The sequence below is a fragment of the Ixodes scapularis genome, unplaced genomic scaffold (genome assembly GCF_016920785.2).
Source record: "Ixodes scapularis isolate PalLabHiFi unplaced genomic scaffold, ASM1692078v2 PGA_scaffold2__306_contigs__length_199485367, whole genome shotgun sequence".
Taxonomy (NCBI): domain Eukaryota; kingdom Metazoa; phylum Arthropoda; class Arachnida; order Ixodida; family Ixodidae; genus Ixodes; species Ixodes scapularis.
The window spans coordinates 5,234,753-5,255,072 of record NW_024609857.1 but is presented as its reverse complement, the minus strand read 5'-3'; the positions used below and the strand labels follow the sequence as shown (position 1 = coordinate 5,255,072).

The 20,320-nt window shown below is 49.9% G+C and overlaps 1 protein-coding gene across 3 annotated transcripts in view; it reads right to left on the bottom strand.

Annotated features, from left to right (window-relative positions):
* Positions 1-7,532: 7,532 nt before the first annotated feature.
* Positions 7,533-20,320, bottom strand: part of LOC8025554 (patronin) — an 86,588-nt gene continuing 73,800 nt past the window's right edge. For all 3 annotated transcript variants that reach the window (XM_029976135.3, XM_029976136.3, XM_029976137.2), the window contains exons 11-14: positions 18,253-18,380; positions 14,955-15,202; positions 8,211-8,473; positions 7,533-8,159 (exon numbers count right to left, since the gene is read on the bottom strand). In XM_029976135.3, the coding sequence (XP_029831995.2) occupies positions 7,872-8,159; positions 8,211-8,473; positions 14,955-15,202; positions 18,253-18,380 (927 nt within the window). In that variant the 3' untranslated portion in view covers positions 7,533-7,871. The remainder of the gene's footprint in view (positions 8,160-8,210; positions 8,474-14,954; positions 15,203-18,252; positions 18,381-20,320) is intronic.

The following is a 20,320-nucleotide window of genomic DNA, read 5'->3' as shown; positions in this document are numbered from 1 at the left end:
ATTTCTTACCTGAATAGGTGATTATTAAAATGTGCACAAACGACATGTTAAAATTACCAGAGCAAGCACACCAGCCTCTGCAGCATTACAAAAACAAAAAGTAACGAGAAAAATGACAGTGAAAACACTTCCCGAACTTTACAGAAAAGATAGGGATCCCCATCCCAGAAGAAAATAAAAAGAAATGCGGAATAGACGCGAACATCGTCGAATGAAACAAAAAAGTTACCAGGCGATACACATATACAAATCACCCAGCAAAGATTTCCTTCAACGACGACGATTGCACGGGGCGTCAGTGAAAGCATAGAAAATTAGCAGGTGGTGCTCGCTGTTGGTGTTGAGTCCACAAGAAACAAAGCAAAAGCAACAAGACGGAACTATTAAAAAAAAAAAAAGAGCTTCTTTTTTCTTTTTTTTAGTTGCATACTATGTTACAGATTTGTTTATTTGCTTTGGCGGCATTGGTAGGAACTAAGAACAAAACAGAGGAAAGGAATAACCTAGTCCAGCTCACACTGCCCGGTAAGTAAGAGTAGCACGCTGCAATCTGCTTGGTGCTAGCAGTGTGTGACCTTTTTTTGCTTCAGCATTTCTTTTCCCAGTGACTTTGGCAGGTTGATTGTTTGCTTGCTTGGCGCAGCAGTTCCAAAGTACATTCCAGGACTTGTTGACGTACACGTCCAGGCAATCCTTGCACACCGTGCCTTTGTTTTGAGTGTCGATCAGCGGCCTCAAGTGCGTTTTCAGCTGAACTTTTGTTTGGTGAAATATTTGTCTGTTGAGGCGTCAGTGGCGATCTTGAAGCCAGACTTGGATACCTCTTCCAGTTTAATTTGAAGCGGAAAAAGGATTTTCCACCACATCACAAAAGCTTGTTTCTGCAGCGGTAAACAGCACATGGCATGCCTGCCATCTCCAAGTATTCGCTGGTGTATGCCCGAAGGCGGCCGGTTCATCAACTAACGATGACCCATAACAGACGTGACCGCATATACTCAAACAAAACCCGAATGAAAATGTATAACGAGCTTACACTCTTTAATATATTTATTAAGTACCAAAACGTACACACAAAGATTTCGGATCAGAAGCTCAATCGAAAGCAAACATAGAAGGTTATCACAGACTACAGGAAAAAAAAAGAATAACAACAAAGTTGCAGACGGCCCTCCAGATGTCGGGGCATAGCGTAGCAGACGAACTACAGTGGCTTAAAGGGGGTAGTGTGGTTATCGCGTAGCCTCCACCGTGCATCGGGAATGGCCACTCCTTGCAAGACGATGTAGGTAGCGCTTCGATCCGCAGCTCCGCTGGGTGCCTCAATTGGCCGGCAGATAGAGACACCCTAACACGCTTCATAACTAATATAAACACATCAAAAACAATTATTTGTTTCCAGTGAACTTCCAACGACATGATTTGTGTTTGAAGGTGAATAAAAAATGTGAAACTAGCAGACGACAGTGTAGTCGACAGCTGCGAATCGGCCGGAGCTGGCCGGAGCCAAGCTGACCAAGCGGCCAAGCCGGAGCCATAGCCGGAACGACGGTGCTGCAAGTGCCAGTGCCACCCGCGGCCGTCTTCCAACGCTGTGCCGCTTCTCCGGTTTCGTTCGTTACACTATCCCCTTTAGGCCACTGTAGACAAACCGGGGTAGTAAGCGATAAAAAGAAAGTAAAAACTAAGCCAATCAAGGCAAAGCAAAATACGCGATGGTTCCAACGCCAAGTAAACAAAAGAAAGGAAAAAAGCAGCGATTAAAAAGTGCAACAAGACGACGGACACAGTAGAAGACACAGACACAGCGCTACTTACAACCCTGTCTCTTCTGCGTCCGTATGGTGTCCGTCGCCTTGTAGCGCTCATTAGTCATCACGAATCATCAACTTGCCCAACTTTCTACCCTCGTCAGCTTCGTAAAAAGAAAGTAGACTGAAAAATGGAAGTGCACGACCGTCCAACCAGGTGCCTTTTTTTTTTCTTCTTCTAACTCTGTTTTTATTAGTTTCAGTAATAGCGTCAGATCTGCGTGTGCACAATCGACTTCTTCCAGAGCCCACCGACATCGCTGCAACGTACGTGGTTCAGAATATTGCCTTTTGCTTCTTCATCCGGAGACGATCGCGATTAGCCAGCTCGCCTATTCGACGAAACGGTTCGATACATTCATGAGAAATTGGAATTGCAATAACCAAACAAATTGATCGATATGAACGGTAAAGTTGGAACGTAGCTATGTTTTAAAATATTTTTACATTGCCCTTTTTAAAGAAACAAGGGGAAGGTGCATTTGTGTTTTGCCTGGCTTACGTAAGTTCTGGCAGAGTGTTTTCTTCAGGAACTTGAAAACTGCACCCTACAAGCTGCAACGTCTTTCCCGTGCAAAGAAAATGTGCTTCACTCATGAGATTGCACATATTTTTTAACAATCGAAGCAGAGAATACCCGTGACAATGTTTTTTTCATAGGCCACCTCGCACGGAGATAGGCAAAAACAATGCGTTGTGGAGAATTCTTCTAGCGGAGACCCCGAGCTCGCCAGGGGCGCTGCGATCACTTTCCGCCCGCGATCCGCGGGAGTTGCCAGTATTGGTTTAGATGGTATTGGGTGAAACCACCGGTACCTATCCCTTCCATTTTATCACTTGCCCACCTACGGGAGTCATGCGATCGTAACAAATCGGATGCGAAACAACCGTATACAGCCCGAGTTCTAGAATCCAATAGCCCCTCGACGTTCGTGTCTGCAACCAAATCCGCGTCCAGTGCTTTAAGTCTCTCGGAAGTTGAGAGGGAGGGGGGGGGGGGGGGCGTTCTGACGAGACGTACTAGATGCGCATAAAAATAAACCCCACTGCCGACTCTGACCACGCTGTACCTGCAACCCTCAAAATGCTAATTCCAAAAATGTCACATTTCTGAAAACAAGCCATTTTCTCGCAAGATATGACTTTGATTTCACTAATGCTGGGGCCGTGGAGGAGGAGGGTCCCAGACCATCCGTTAAAATGTGTGGGGGGTCCGAGACCCCCCAGACTTTAAGCCCCGTCCGCGTCGATATCATTCACGGTATCTCCGTGGACCACGATATATCCGTTCGTTGTCGGAAACACGCCACTCATTCTTTTGCGAGGAACAAGCGGCGCATGGGTGCACACTGCGCCGGCTTTGTCCCAGTCGCAGTCTCTCTGCATGTCGTCAACAACGCACCACTCACCTTTCCCCCGCACGATCGAGCGGCACAACCCTCCTCACTGTTCACACCCGACGGTCTCTTGAATGCTAAAAGGCATTTGATCACTGCGGCGAGACTTTTAACCTGGGTCTTTAGCGAGAGCCACGGAGTAAAGATTCCAAGGGTGCAGCTAGACTGCGCGTAAATCACCAAAATTAAGAATTAAAAACCTCGGGAGAAGGAAACAAATAGGACATCACCGTCTCAATTTAAGAAGGGGGTTTGTAGTGTGTTCCATTTGTTTCGTATCGAGGTACTTTTAATTACGATTGTTCACCGGCTCGCCCATGTTTCGACTCTTATTTCGCATACATGGTGTTGTTAATGATTTGAGGCAGCCATTCGCGGCTCCACACACTTACCTGAAAGACGTCTAAACATTGCCAAATGTATCGTGCAGTGTACTATGCGAGGCTCCAAAATGGCGGCACGGATATGGATGAATTTGAGTGCCACGGCACTACCGTGCACTAAAATACGGGGTAGTGCTTCGACCGGCACGACTCGGCAATGGGAGTTTGTGAGGGTGCGAGTGTAGACATGGCAGGCAGAAAGTAGCCGAAGCCTGCACGTGGCCAACCACCACCCTGTTAACCTTACCACCAACGCGCCGGTGTCAACACCTGTCGAGATCGGGTCCCAATCATTTCCTGGAATTACGTTCCGGGGACAACTTTTTAGGAACACGTTTCGTCGACACTCTAACGCAAATGGACCTTTCCCACATACCGACGGCATCAGGCAGTGGCTGCACAAACTAAAAATCGAGGAAGGACCTACCTGCGCTACCGATCGATAATGTGAGCTACGCTACCAGTTCCTTCGCTCTCCGAGCTGCGACGCGTGCCCAACGCGACATTAAAGAGGGGCATCAGTGGCGTCCACCCAAACATCGTGTTTTTCTTAATGTCCACTCACTTTTTTTGTGTAACACAACTATATATATATGCTGCCATTACGTGTTCTATTTGCCAATCCACAGCCTCCTCCCAGATTTCCTCGATATTTTGTGCCGACTTCCACCGCTTGGCATCGGGCGCTCGCGCGTGTGCTTCTCGGAAAAGGTCTATTGCACGCTGTTGTCGCGCGTCTATCACTGGGGTGCTTTGCAATGACGGTCTGCAGCGGCTCCTCACCCAAATGTTCACTCACCCACCCAGGTGCACACGCCGCTTCGTGGCGACAGTCTGATGCAGCTTGTTACAGAAAAAAGCTAATCTGAGCTGTCGATGAAACAATCTGTCAACGAAACACTGTGTCGATAAAACCATCTATTGATGAAACGTCGTTCGATGAACCTATTGCCATTGGTCGGGATCAGCATGCGCCTCTTGCGAGCCGCTTCAATTCCAACACTACCCCGTATTCTGGAACACTAATGGCACAGAGTTTGGTAGTTACCCTGGAAAGGCTCTCGAGCGACTCTAGATCGGAGCACTTGGGAGCAGGCCAGCAAAGCCTCAGAGCACCTTGACGGAGGACACACTGGGCGACACAGAGCCCTGCTGCCCGACCATCGCGTCCTCCGGGTGGCGCAGCATCCCCGTACCTGCTTGCAAAAAGCGGACCAACTTGCTCACCGTACCGCGTCCCCACAGGTCGACTTGCAGAACACCTCTACTTGCATTCTACTTCGACACGTCTGGGCTTTTGGGAGTTGCTCGGAAAGCCAGCCCCAACGCAAAACTGCGCTTCAAAAAATACCCGGAAACGGGCTGCAACAGCCCGAAATCAGAAAAGAAGCAGACTCTGTTATTGGCACGTTGAAACATGTAGAGCTTTCCCCTTTTTCCCACTGGCGCAGGAATGCTAGACTCAAGTACATTTTCCCCATGTATCCTGGCCTCTTGGACTACACCCAGTATTGAAAACCCCATATTACTCGCATTTCAGGAGAGAGCCATTCTAAAATGATCCAGCCATTTCAAAGTAGAATCATCGTTTCACTCTTCTTTCCTAAAACAAAAGAATGGAACCTTCTGCCGCAGAAAATTGTCAACTCACGTTTCCCTACAGTTCTTAAATAATTTGAAGCGCTCGTCGAACAAGTTTTTTTTGGTTACCATAGAGTGGTGCATGTACATTTTGTAACGATGCTCCACAGTCATCGTAATATTACGAGCGTGCTTTTGCTTCGTTTGTGCGTTTACTTTAATATTGGCAAACACAAATTATGCTCCATGCATGTGGCACTTTTATTTTCCTGCTGCTGTTTATTCCTTTCCAGGGCATCTTAAGATAAAGCTTGGGATTGCCGACCAGCGGGCATCGGTGTCCCAGATGTGCTCGGAACCTGGGGTTGAGTCGCTCGGTGCTCTGCAAGGTCGATTCACTTGTGGGCGTCCTTGCAGCCCATTCTGGGCCGCCTCGGCAATTCCATTTCAATGGGTCCCCCGACCGGCGGTGTCACTAGGGTCAGCGACACCGAGGGCGGCCTGCCGCGACACCCCCTTCCCGAGCGCTGCACTTGGGGACCCTGGGTTCCATCTCCGGAACCCAGGGTCTGCTGCGTGACACAAAGATGCAAGGGCAGCCCTCACACTGCACTGGCCAATTTCCTCATCTACAGAGACGTCAAACACCATTGGGGGCCAATTTCCTGCCGTCTAAATACAACAGCCACCACAAATGGAAACAAGATGAAAGCTAAAGAGGATTTTTAAGCATTGGGGGTTAGTAATAAATACAAAAAGAGCCCAAAGCCCATCGAATGACGGAGCAAAGCGGCTCTTTGCGGGAGTGCACTTTGACGACACCTTGGCACGTTTCGAAGAGCCCGCTGGGGCCGCAGCTTTTGCCACTTGTCAAGTTACCATGAAATGAAGTACAATAAGCGGGCATGTGCACTTACTAGGAAGTCTCGAGTTGGAAGCAAATTCAAAGCAAACAGTGACTTTGGTTGTCCAATCGAATGATCCTTTCAATACCGTTGTACCATGCTTAAACAAACACCAGCTCAACTCCCAAAGGTTGTTCCCGAGCTTCCACTTGTCCACTTCCAAGCTAATCTTCATCCAACTAGATTTATGGACTGTGGCCTCGGAAACTCCCAATGCCTACGTTGGGCTGGCAAGCGAACAACATATTGGACGTAACACTATAAAGCTGTAAAGATGCCCAGCTACACTTTGTTTCACGATAATTGCGCAGGTACCCGCGACCCATTAAGAGTGTCAAAGCGATGCGCGCGACACCACGTCACGGGAGCATTTGTGTCCCTGCGCCAAATGCGAGGCCCGGAGGAACCGGCCGTCGTCTGCTGGTCAAGAGTCGTCTGCTGCGAAACCAACCACCTTCGGATGGACCGCCGCAACATCGCCGTCCGCGAGCTCTTTGGGAACAGTTCACGAGACAACCATGCGCTCAATTTACCCGCAAATCTGTGGGAGGCCTAACGCCAGGGCGACGTTTTGACTGCGAGTGGTCGATTACGAGGCTGCGATAGTTCGAGCATCGTTCAAAAGCCGCGTCCATCTCGGAAAATGGTTGATCCGAATTAAGTATTGTCGAAAAGCAACCTGTCTTTGTCTTTCTTCCGCGTCACGGAGCATAGTGTCGACCGAGATGCGACCGCGCAAGTTCAATTGCCGAAAAAAAAAAGCCCGAACTACTTTTTGTCGCGGACGGCGCTGCTGCAGTGGCGGTAACAAGACCTCGGTGGCCTGGACCATGGGGTGTCGTCACGTCCCGCGTTCCCAAGCATTTATTGGTTTGCGGAGGCCTCCACAGTTCGCCAAGTTATCGTGAAACAGAGTACATAGCTAATCAAAGAAATTCGGGAATCTTCTCGCTACATGCGGATGTGTTTTCTTCATTCTCAATCTCAAAAAAAGAATGGCGAACGCAGGTTGTTGAGGCATGTATGCTTAGCATATAGCCAAAGTTTAACGTAGAAAATTTCACCGCAATGTAGGTATCAACATTTAAAAAGTTTCAGTGTCTTTTTTTTGGACACACTGGCACGTGCGTGCACCATCCCGTTTTAACAGTGTGCTTTCCTCCCAAGCACACAGCTGCGATATTCGTGCTTTCTGAAGTCTCGAAGCGAATGTTGAATAGGGTATTATTCTAAACTACTGCCATACAAGAGAAAGATTATTTGCGCAATTCTGAGAATGTTAGCCCGGAACAGTACTGGTGTTTCTTCGGAGATGATCCAACGGGTCCCAGTGGCGCCGCAGGGTGACCCATTACTGGGGGGCACTTTTGCACAGTGCCAGGACCGAAGGAGGACGTCTTCCCCGCAGAGGGAAAGGAGGAGCCAACAGACGGCCAGCCACGGACGAGGCGGGAGAAAAAGAGAAGCAGCATTTATTGTTCAGCACCGTAACGGATGTTATGGAAGCTCAGCAAAAGGACCGTAATTAGAACTGTTAACCATTTAAAAACCTGGGAGAGAAACCTCGGGCGTCGGTCTGCCCTCGTGCGGGGCCGCTAGAAACTATACATTTGGCAAGCCGTATCACATGCGAGGCACCCGGGAGGCCCCCACAGCCCGTTAGTAAGTCAGGTCAACAACAGGGGGGCGCCACCCCCCAAACGGCCCACGAGGAACTGCGTCCACTATGTACAGCCCGGGGCCCCGAAACGCGCGGGGGGGGAGCTCGGCCCGCCGAGCCCGCCCGGGGCGCCATCACGAGTCCTTGCGGGGGGCCCTCTTGGCCGCCCACAGGCTGTTGTGGATGGTGAAGGCGTCGATGGTGACCGTCAGGTGCTTGGTGTGGATGCGGCTGAAGCTCTTGGCCCCCGAGTTGTACTTGAAGAAGAGGTCCATCATGGGGGCCGTCACCGTGCGGGGCCCCACCCCAAACAGACGCCCCACCTCCTCCCGCTCCGGCTGGTACGAGTAGAGGCCCCGGAACTGGCAGCCCGCGTCCCGAAACAGGATCAGGAAGTGCTTGCTGTCCGAGACGCCCATCTCCTGCAAGGAACCAGGTTCGGGGACCCCGAGGGACGTCCGCGTGGCACCCACCTCCAGCACCCGGCGCTTGGTGTCCGCGTTCACCTGGCCCGCCAGCACCGTGTTGAGGGCGTTGAGGACAATGCCCCGGTTGGACTTGGCGGCGGGCTTGACAAACAGCTTGGGCCCCGTGTAGTCGCCCAGGGGCAGCAGGAGCTGCAGCGACCCGCTGCCCGCAGAGGCCGTCTCCGAGGCGTCGCTTCCCCCCCGCTGCCAGGACGCGTCCCCGCACGGGGGACTGGGCGCTCGGCGGCTCTCGTCCCCGCGGCCGGACTCTGCGAAGGGCGTCCCGTCTCGGTGCCCCCAATCTCGCCCACGACCAAGTGCTACCCAAAGAACCAAGCTCAAATGCTTCTTTCCCTTCATAAATGTCGAAAGGCCCATCGCTGCACCCCATGTCGCGCACGGTGGTCGACGGCAAGAAAGAGGAAAGTAGATGCAGTCGCATCTCCCAAAAAGAATATGTTAGAAGCTCATTGATACGTTTTTCGGGGGAGTTTGTAAACATTCGTAGGTGAAAACTGAAGTAAATGTACAGAAAAGGTTTGCAAGCGTACGTAGGTCTCAAACAAATTCAGTTTGAAACATTCGTCGATGTGAACTCGAATACGTTTCAAAAAGCTCGCATCTTCCACCTGGTGCTTTGGGCGAGTGATTTGCGGGCAAGCGACGCAGCCCCGGGTTTGCGGATGTCCGCATCCCTGCGCCCTCACCACTTGGGTACACCACAGCTGCAAAGAAGGTCTCGCTGGGTGAAAGGCTGTGGCGGGCGTGCCGGAAAGATGGCGGCCTGCTAGACCATTTTTTACGGAAGCTTCTCGACACGGACCCAGAATATTACCGGAACTTGCGGCACATCACAGACGGGAACAGCCGCTGCAGCTTCCCTCATGCGCGAAACTAAAAATTATAAAAAAAAAAGAAAAAAATTTGCGTCATCGCGATACAAGACGTTTTTCGAGTCAATCCACCGCCAAAGGTCCGCAAGGGGAGTGAAAAGCAGGGACCTAAAAAAGTCGAGCGCCTTTTCACTCGGGACTTTTAGGGGCGGAGCTCCTTAGGGCCTAGCCTTGTCCGTCCGTCCAGCGTCCAGGCTCACATAAAAAGAAAAAATGTTTGCGCAGTCGACAGGATTCGAACCTGTGCGGGGAGACCCCAATGGATTTCTAGTCCATCGCCTTAACCCCTCGGCCACGACTGCGGGACGAGTAGGAAGCTCCGAGATGTGGTAGTAACTCAAGAGCTGGGGATGTCATGGATGAAACGTTGCATGTAGCCGCTCAACATCTACAGGAGAGGGCGCTGCGGTCAAATGCGTATATAATCGCGCTAAACTTTGCATGCATTGGCTCAACATTTATAGACGAGAGGGCGCTGCGGTCAAATGCTCAAATGCGTATATAACCACGTTCCCATACCACACATTCCATACCAATGCAACCCGGAACTCAGCACTACCTATGAGCAATAAAAAAAGTCAGCACCATCTGCAGTACCTATGAACGAAATCAGCATCATGAGCACCACCAGAGCTTCGCCCCAATCAACATCATTCACCACGTGCAGATGCGGTCATTTTCGGAAGGGGATGGACTTGAAACCACTGTAGTCTGGCAAAAATTTGTTTTTTTTTCGTAGGAGTAACGCAAAGAAGGCGCATCATTTTGTATTGCTCCGTTTTTGTTTGTTCGCTAGTTCGTACTCCTTGGTTCCACGCGTGAAAGAAGCCGCAAGAACTTTGCCCAGCTGACATGCTGCAGGTTCTGGTACTCCCCCAGCTCTGTGTCAAGAAGTTTGTCAGAACAGCCTCCGGCAAGACCAAGAGCCAACCAGGTTGGGCAAGACCCTTGGCGGCCGTGGTGCGCTCGACTGTTGAAGGCCCTCCCCATGGCCCTGGGGCTCCGTTGCTTTGTTACTCGAGCAGGGCCAGAGCTGCCTTAAGCCTTGGGTTAGTAAAGCAAAGGGTGCTTTGTGCTGAGCCTCTCACGGCATTCTGTCTCGCTTGATACGTAACGGCAGCACAAAGCTCTTTTTCCTTCTAATGCGACAGCACTGCAGAAACAGTGACAAAGGTCACAATTGCTCTCGGACGACGGTGCCACTGTGCACTGCCGGCGTCTCGCGGCACTGTGAGACGCAAAGATCCATCCTCGCTGCTCTCTGTTCGTCTCCATTTTCGCGTCAACGGGCTTGGGAAGTGGACGGTCCGCAGACGTGTCGTCACCCGATGAATGCATTCACGGATCTGTTCGTTGCGTGAATCGACCAATGCAATGTTGGCGTCTTTTTGAATAAAAAAAACTGGGAAACAAAACGCACTACACGAGAAATTAATAAGCGCATTGTTACGGGAGCCAGGCGGGACTGGCGCTTCGGAACGTAGAAACCGGAATTCTATCAACGAGGTCGGACCATTCTACGAATTGAATAAAAAATGTTACTAAATACTAAATGCCACAGAATCACTCGGTAAGAGTTGAATTGTCATAGTTTCTGTACGTTGCCCGTCACTGCCAAATGATAATACCGAAATTAAACGGTAACGCGGAACCATGTCTAGAGATGACCCCAAATATTTCGAGATTTGAAACTGCGTAGTTACAAGAAAGAGCTTCGAGCGGGAAGTGTCGCTTAACTTTCCCTCCCTCTCATTGGCCACCGCAATGAGGGCTGTCTGCCGACTGGTCAATCCTGCTCTTGCAATTGCCAGGGGAGTTTCCTGCACACGCACCTGACATTTTAAGTCTTTCTTTAGAGGCCCTCTACATAGTAGTGGGTATCTCACGCTTTTTAAATAGGTAAAGAAGAAAATGAACACGAAACTGGTGAGCGACGCAAAGAATACCCCAAACTTCTTGATCTTTCGACTCGGATAAGCTCTCAAAAGTCCGAGAGGTGATCCGGTACCGAAAAGACCAACTCGTCCGAGCCATCTTTTGCACGTGCAATCCCAGTTTGTGAAAAGATGATCCGTATCTTTCATTAACTCGTGCGTGCGCTAAAAACCCGGTTTGTGGGAGGATGATGCAGGTCTTTGAATAGCTCTGGCACATGCTGAGCATCTTGGTTTGTGGGAGGATGATGCAAACCCCCTCAGAAATTAGCAGTTTCTTCTTTTTTGTTAGTAAAGGAAGACAAATATTGAATGACAACCAAATTGTTTCAGCCAGGTTGGGGACGGCCGTGTCTGTACTCGTAAACTGTAAAGTGCATAGACCACTACGCGCAAAAAAATGAGACCAATGCCCCCACCTCAGTTGTGAAAGCAGCCCTTCCCCGCGACAAATAATTGCGGGCTACGCCACTGGTACTTGTAGTTAGTCAAAAGTGGCACATGTTTCTAGCTCCAACTCTCGCTCACTACATTTTAAGGAAACATTTTTACGGGATAGGTTGTTTTATTTTAGAAATACTTACTGTCGAGGGAACGTAATTCTAATAACTCGACGAAGTTATTAAGACGATTTATTCTCGCTATATTAGCAAAGAAAAAAACCAGTGCTGCCCTTCCTTAAAGTGTTTCCCTCGACCATTTAGTCACCACCATCCAAAGTCAACTGAGCCAACCTCTCGCGCAAGTGCATAGCAGCCAAACTCTAGTCAAACTTTCTCGAACAGAGGGTTTCTATTACAGTCGAACCCAGGTATTTCGAGTTGTTGTTTCTATCGAACCGTCCAGACATCCCCTCGAAAATCCCACGCAATGGTATAGGGGTGCTGTCTTTTTCCATCCAACTGCCTCGGCGGGGACACTCGACATCCAAGCCCGGCTACCCACTGCTTTTCCCCCGACTGCAGATCCGATTGCAGCGGTGGCAAACCCATCGCTTGCCTTGCGTGGCTGGCAGACTGCCAAGCCACCTTACACGCTGGAAGATACCCAGTTAAAGATCACTCGTCAAAAAAAAACCAAAAAAACAACGACAATGAACCGTAAAAAAAGAGGAAAAAAGTGGAGGGTGGCAAAAGCAAGGGGAAAGGGAAGGGCACGCTTGTGTAGGGAGAGCAGGGACTGCCCGCTGTCCTAACGGCAGACTGCGCCCTTTCCCGGAACACTGCTGATGCTGCGCGACTTCCTAGCCCCAAAATAAAATAAGACAAAAAAAAAAAAAAAAAGTCCTCCACAAGTCCAGTCTGTTGACAACAACGGTTGCGCAATCACATTTTGAACGCCTTTTCTTTGCTCACCTTTTCCTTTTGCCCTTATTATTCTACCCATTTTTTTTTTTAGAGCGCAGCTCTTAGGGGCCCGTTCCCGGCTTGAGCGGCGTCGCCGTCGGCGTCGGCGTAACCGCAACCCTCGTAACCCTCGTGAGGGTTACGAGGGTTACGAGGGTTAATCTCATGAGGGTTACCCTCACGAGGATCACGAGGGCCACGAGGGTTACTTACCCTCGTAACCCTCACGAGGGTTACGAGGGTTAGTTACCCTCAAAAGGGTTACCTTCACGAGGGTTACCCTCACGAGGGTTACTTACCCTTGTAACCCTCACGAGGGTTACGAGGGTTAGTAACCCTCGTGAGGGTAACCCTCGTGAAGGTAACCCTTTTGAGGGTTACGAGGGTTAGTAACCCTCGTGAGGGTAACCTTCACGAGGGTTACCCTCACGAGGGTCACGAGAGTTGCCCTCACAAGGGTTACTAGGGTTACCCTCACGAGGGTCACGATGGTTACCCAGGTCGTGACCCCCCCTGGGGTCACGTGACCTGGGGATACCCCCCGAGGTCACGTGACCCCCCGTTGACGTCATAGGCACTGATGACGTCGTCAGTGACGTCACTGATGACGTCACCGGCATCCGCATCGTCATCGTCATCATCACTGATGACGTCATTAGTGACGTCACTGATGACGTCACCGGCATCCGCATCGTCATCATCACTGATGGCGTCATCAGTGACGCTACTGATGACGTCATCGGTATCGTCGCGTGGCCCCAGGTCACGTGACCCCCCCGACGTCACGCGACGCCCCAAGGTCACGTGACTCCCACAAGGTCACGTGACCCCCAAGGTCACGTGACCCCCCGCCCCCCGAGGTCACTTGACCCACCCCCCAGTACCCTTCCCTCCTCCTCCTCAAGAGCTGCGCTCTAATTCGGCGTTACAGGGAGTTGTAAACGGCTTTCATTTTTTGCCTTTCTTTTTTGTTGCCTCTATTTAGTGACTTTCTTTTCTGTTGCTCGCTTAACTTTTTTTTTTAAGGATCAAGGTAAATTTTTTTTATGCGTCTCGCTCTTCCATTTTTCTTTCTTTTAATAATTTTCGTGTTTTGTCGCTTATACTGGGTGAAGGTCCCGGCCAGGCAGGCGTGTAAGTGCGGCGGCGTTTGCGGTCTCCGCCAACTACGCTCTACTCTATTTAGCCACTCTTGGGTGCTTTATTTGGTAAGCTCCCGTTTGTCGCGACCTTCGGTATTAGCGGCTTAATTTAACATACATTTCTATATATCAAATTATTGATATATCAAACTATTTTACGATCCCCTTTGAATTCAGTATATCTGGGTTCGATCGTGTAAGCTCGACCAGTGATTCCAACTATTCTTACTCCTCCGTTTGCACTGAACGGAAATGTATGACCAGATGCACCACTCGCCAACGGTAACTCTGTCAAATGGCCACGACATTTGAAGATCCTCCTCGAGGTCGTTCTTGAGAGAAACTAATATTTTTATTTTTCGATTAATAATGGTTACCGGTAAATAATTTACAGTTACTTACGGCTGTGGTTTTCATACATTTCAAATAACTGTTTCGTTCCATCTCCAGTCTATGAACAACTTTCGTTCCTAAAGAGTTTTCGGTTTTGGTCTGAGTCCCCGATATTTATAGCTGGAAAAGAGGAGGATATCCAAAGTTTGAAGTTAATCCTTCAAAGAGTTACGTACAAGAACGTCAAATAAACGCTGCGCCCCCGAGAAAAACAATCGTTTAGAAAAGGGAACAACAATGGCCAGTCCTTTGGTGACAGATACAGCATAACACCCGCCTGATGCGGCTATGAAAAGTAATTACAGAAATTATAGAACATTTAATAAAAATTCAAAAAAAAAAAAAAAAACCTTTTTATTTTTTTGTACTGTTGAAGATACTGCAGCTTTTCCTAAAAAAGACATGAGAATGCAGAAGCCAAGCTCACAGTCACGTACCTTACAATATTTCGCTACAGAAACTTCAAAAACTGACTCCACGGATCAATTGCCAATCAAATGATCATTTTCCTGAACTGAGATTTGGTGCCAAATAGATCAACTGAGATAAACGAGTTTGAAAGATGAAAAAGCTGCACTTTAGATGGTGCAGACGCATCATAAATTATTCCGGAAAAAATACTTCAGTTACACTAGTGAAGCTTTCTGACAGCTAGGATATTTAAAAGCCGTTAAAACTACTCGAAAAAAGAAATTGCAATTGTAAGGTAGTGTTTCTCCTTACATAAGCTTACTGGTTTCGAAACTTGGAAACAAATTAGAGAGTTTTGTTACCGCAAGTGGCGTTAATCCGAGCAAAATATTCTCGAAACATTTTTGACATTGTCTTTTAGGCAGACACTCTTTTCACGGTGTTTACGATGTTAGAGGGGACCCTAGAGTTGCTCCGAAAGAGTAGACGCGTGGGGCGACTTTCTGCCCGGCGACACCTCCCAACCCACGTCCCTCCGCCGGGTTCTCCGCGCGATCCACCTGTTCCGACTCTTTGCCCCCGGATGAAAGATTCCCGTGGCGGTTCCGGAGGGGGTTGGGGAGGGACCCACCGTCCAGGCTGGCCTGGGAGCCCCGGAGGCCCGGAGCGGTGGCCCCCAGGTGGACCGACTTGGGCCTGGGCCGGGAGGACGAGCGGGGCTTGGAGGGACGGGTGAGGGTGCCCCCCGCCCGCGGGGACGAGCCCGCCTCGGCCCCCTCCGCCTCCTCCCGGGCCTTGCGCTGCCGGTACTGCTCCAGGATCTGCTGGCGCCGCTGCCGCTCCTCCTCCCGCTTGCGCTCCTGCTCCTCCCGCTTGAGCCTGCACCCGCCGCCCCTTCAGCACTCCCGGCAAGCCTCGGCTGGGCCGACTCCCTTCGGCGGCTTTGCAAGGACGGCCGTCGTGCGGCCTTCCTTGTCCAAGGCCTCCGACAAACGCGCTTGAGCGCACCCCATTTCCCAAACCGCTTGTCCACTTGCACCTTCCCAAATTGCATTTTTCTCGGTGCGACCAGAAACAAAGTAGTTTTCATCGTTTTCCGCCGAGGGTACTGCGGCAGCGGCTAAAGACGCGTGATGTGCAAAGTGTCGCCAGCCATTCGTCCGTGTTTAACGTTCCACGAAAGGGCAACCGCAGTCAACATTTTCAAATTTGGGACTACGACCGTTTTCAGCCAAGCCAGTGTTGCTGAATTACGAGGTATAATTTTTTTTTCTCTTCTCGTTATTGAGCGCTTTTATAAATGTCGTTGCTCAAATTTCGGTATTGGGCGTCTACGGCAAGACCGAAACTATAGACGCTTTAAAGGGATACTTCAACGAAATTTGAAATATTCCCGTCGTGTTCAAAAATAGGTTGAATATGATCCACGATATCCGTAAATGACAATCGCACGTTTGTATTTTGAGCCTGGTGGCTGTATTTTTCGTTATAAATGGCCCACTCTGGCAAGCGCTCAAAGAAGGCCCAGCGGAGACCACGTGACATCCAACGCAATCGTGACGTAGGTCGTCTCAAGACGAGCAAAGCTACGACGAGGCTGACGTCGAGAGGATGGCCTAGTCGTTCCAGCCACCGAAGCGGCTGCTTTTGTACGAATTTCGAGTGACGGGTTAATCTTCTGTAATCTTGTAGGGGGACAACAGCGACTTCTGTGACACACAAAAGGCATTTCCGGGAAGAGGGGAGTTCCTCCTGCCCCTCTTCTCTCGTCGTGGCCGGAGGCGAGAAACTCATCGTCACTAGCTGTCAAGGTTCCTAGACGGGCATTGCATGCGAGGCGTTAGCGACATCCACCAGGTGCTCTTTGCTAATCGTTTAATTCGTTTTAAAATTCCTTTTCGTGACTTTTTTTAACAAGATATTGGTATGTTCCATGTGATACTGCTTTTTTGAACACATATAGACCAAAAAATGAGCGCCGAAAATTCGTTGTAGTATCCCTTTAAGGCAGCTGTGCATGGGCACCGCCCTAACCGACCTTCAGTTTTTGTTCCCTTTTATTCCACTCGCTTCGCTTCCTCATTACCACAGCAGGACTGGTTATTGCCATTTTGAGCGTTACTGCATCCTTCTCGCGGCATAGGCCCTTGCGGAGACTCGTCAAGGCCCGCCCCAGTGGCTCGGCATCTTGGTAAGACGAGAGAAGGCCGGCAATGGTGGCTCAGTCTGGCGCGTGCTCAAAACGTCTACAGAGGGATGGCAGCACTGATCACAAGCTGTACGGCCGCAACGTGACGCCAAGGTGACGTCACAGCCGCAGTACACACGGCCCGGTGTTGCTCCTCGAAAGGCTAACCCACTTGCCACCTGCTAAAGAGCAGCTGGTCGCATCTCAAGAACAAGTTTTAGTGGAGTGTGCGGCTTCACTTTGACGTAGCGTCTAGGCTACGATCGTATTTTGTGCCAATAAAGCCCTACCAGTCGTTTCTTTTGGTTTCGTTTTTGACCGGAGTTGCTCCTTAATCAGTTTGTTTCCCCGTAACGGGGGGCTGCAGCCTTAATAGTCGTCCGCTCAAGTCGCTAAAACCGTGAATGCAAATGTATTCCTTAACTTTTGTTCCTAGTCCGCAATTAAATTTAAGATCTTTTTCCGAGGAAAAAAATCTAGAATCTAAATGTCCCAGTAGGCTAATCTTTTATGAGTCAGTAGATAGCGCGGGCATTCCCGCTCGCAATTAATTCTTCTCCAGGTGTAAAAAAGGGGAATCACTGGAAGCACAATCCTGGATTTCAAAGAACATTTGCGTGCATCTCCAACATTATACCTTAACAAATTATCAAGCAAAATCTGGCCCAAATGAAAGAAACCGGATCTGCAGTGGCACACCCAACCGACACCATTTTTGTTCGGGAAGTGCCCGGGACGCTGCTCCCAATGTAGCGTACATTTTGTGCCAATTTAAGTGCAGCAAGAGACTGTCCTTAACCCCACAAAAATGCAACGGATCCGGTGAATGTTCACACGGGGAGAGGTTAATCGTCTTGCTCGTGAGATACGCAAAACTCCGTTCAATGCCGGGGAAGAGCAATTTGAGGAGCCTAACTCCGTAGCCCGGGGTATTTTAACGCGCACCAGATGGCAGCGACTGCACGGCCATGCACCGATAACGTTGGTCGTCCACATCGAGACAAACGGGGTAAACTACTAACCAGTCGGAAAACTTTGGCAGCGTGCGCTTTAGTAAATGTCACCCCAAAGCAATGCCAATAAAAATAAAAAAAAAAAAATTTAGAAAAATTTGGATAATATTTTTAAGCCTACGTAGCAGATTAACCACGTTGAATTAACCTGAGACTGGGGTAGGAAGAAGCATCAAAACGTAGAAGGGACGGAAAATAGACGGGACGACGTCTCAAAAATGAGCCGATTTTTGAGACGTCGTCCTCTCTACTTTCTGTCCCTTCTACATTTTGATGGTTCTTCCTACCCCAGTCTCAGGTTAATTCAACGTGGTTAATATTCACCAGCTCGCCAGTACACTTACGACTTTTTCCTCCGTAGCACCCTCGACGGGGCGTTCCAATTATTGGGAAATAATACAACCCCCGGCGTCTCGAGCAGGAAAGGCGTTTCCAATTACCCGTCCGTACTCGCCCGCGTATCCGGCGACTTTCTCCGTGGCGTCTTCTCCGAACCCACGCCCGTTCGTCGGGTTCTCCGAGCGATCGGTCGACTACCGACGTCGGCAGAGTGCCCGGGGCACTTTGGTTCGTGTCTGGAGAAAGGTTTCTCGTAGCGCGACTACAACAACAATCCAGACCGGGTCGGCTAAGGGCCGCAGTACCCCGTGCCGGTAATGAGGCTCGGGCGAGCCTGCGCTCTGGGACGACCGTTTCCCCCCGAAAGAGGAGCGGAAAGGGCACTCAGCTGTTCCTGCATGCGCTTGAGGGCGTTGCGCTGCTCCTTGGCCAGGCGGCTGGCCTCCTGCTCCTCCCGCCGGCGCAGGGACACCATCATTATCAGCTCCTTGCGCCGCTGCATCTCCGTCTCGGCCTCCTGCCAAGCAAGTGGCTCTCCTCACAACCGGCTCTTTGGGGAGAACCGGCCTCCGACGGGTCCCGCCGACGACAACGTGCCTACCGGGGACTCTTTGGCCCTACCCAAGTGGGGTTCCGTCTCGGAACACGGTTTGCTGAGTCCGGGAAATGTGGCAACGCCAGGAAAGGCTTCGGTTCTGGAACCCAGTTCCAGAACCCAAGCCTTAAGACCTTCGCTCTCGTCTGGAAGAACATGACTGCTTCTAGTTCGCTCTCCCCTGCCTGGCACAGTAAGCCCGAGCCACCCCGATCGACCGGCCACCACAATTCAAAGTGCACGCCGATACATTCGCGCGAAATTACTTCGGTGCACCGATGGGAAAGCTTTTAGCTTACGACTAGTTATGCACATGCTCCGCTCGCAGAGTGGAGTATCGCGATGGTCTCAAAGTTTTGACTCCAAGTATCGCGGACAAAGCGAACGTTGCTCTCCCGACAGACGCAGCGGGTACAACCAATCTACCGAGCACGCGCTGTCGTACGTCTCCCTAATCTCTCGGAAGCGCGTGCGGGCGGGCGGAGAAAAATGGCGCCACTACATAAATGCGCAATTTTTCGGACGGCGAGAAACGTGCACTTCTATAACCACCCGCATTTGCTCGGAAAGAGCAAACACGAAGTAGGAGTAAGGGCGCGTAACAATGAAGTCTAGGGAAAGGAATGAATAACAAGGGAGATATCTTTACAGCTTTCCCCGTTTGTTCCTCTCCTTACGTCTTCCTTGTTTCGGGCTAGTGCCTTCCATCCGACTTTCCCCAACTAGCCCAGCTCTCAATTCTCTTCCTTTATCCTACTCATTTTACTAGAGGAGGGCTCTGCTCCTCCCTTCAGTGTGGGCGTAGCCTCTCCCGCATATCCTAGGCCGCAAAAGAGCCACAGCAACAAGGAGGTGCAAATGGTTCTTCCAGCACCCAGTGGGAACTTTCCCAGGGTTGTTTACAAATGCTGCCAAGCTAGGAAGTAGCCACGTTTATCTTAGTTTTTATTATATACAATCACCTCTGAGAACACGTATGCTCGGGTATCTAACTATAGGATGCAAATACATGTACTGAACCAGTGTTGGAGCTAGCGACGTGCGCAACTTTTGACCAATTAGAAGCACTAAGACGCTTTTGAGTTCTCGTTGCAAATGTCCCGTGCTTGGATATCTGGGACTACTTAAAACATTTATTATAGAATGGCTGCGTAGCATTTCAATAAAACAAATTATTAGAGAAACCGGAAAAAAAGAAAACAACAGTTCTTCGGAACATGTAGTTGGTAACCAAAACCGTAAAAATTAAAACCGTAAAGAACCAAAACAAAACTGATATCAACGGGAAACAATATCCATAACAAAATACCAAACAAGTCCAAATTATTGGCATCCAAAAATTCGGTTGGCGACTGCACAAGCAGGAACAACTTGCGTGTTACGGGACCCGATATTCCGTGCACAGAAAATGCGGGAATCCAGTACCAACCAGGAACTCAAACCAAAAAAATACAACGTTTGCTATATTTTCCGGTTTGAGTTCCTAGTTTGTACTGGATTCCCACGTTTTTGTCCGCGAGCTGCATGCGCAATACCGATTCCCGTAACACGCGAGTTGTTCCCGCGTGTGCAGTCGCCAACCAATTTCTCTAACGCCAATGACTCGTTCGATATTTCGGACCTAAAGGAGGATCTGTGACCTAACCGATAAAAGTAGTGCATATTTTCGACCAATGTTTCGGACAGCTTCAAGTCTGAAAGTTTGATTTTTCGGGCAAAATTGTCGCGACGATCGGCGGGAAACATGACCGAGAAGCGGCCATTTTGGATTCTATGTCGGCTGCACGTGGACTGGCTCGGTTTGGCAGCGCTACTTGAGTACTGCTAAGTCCGACCGCTAGCTGACACTGTACAACTTTTTC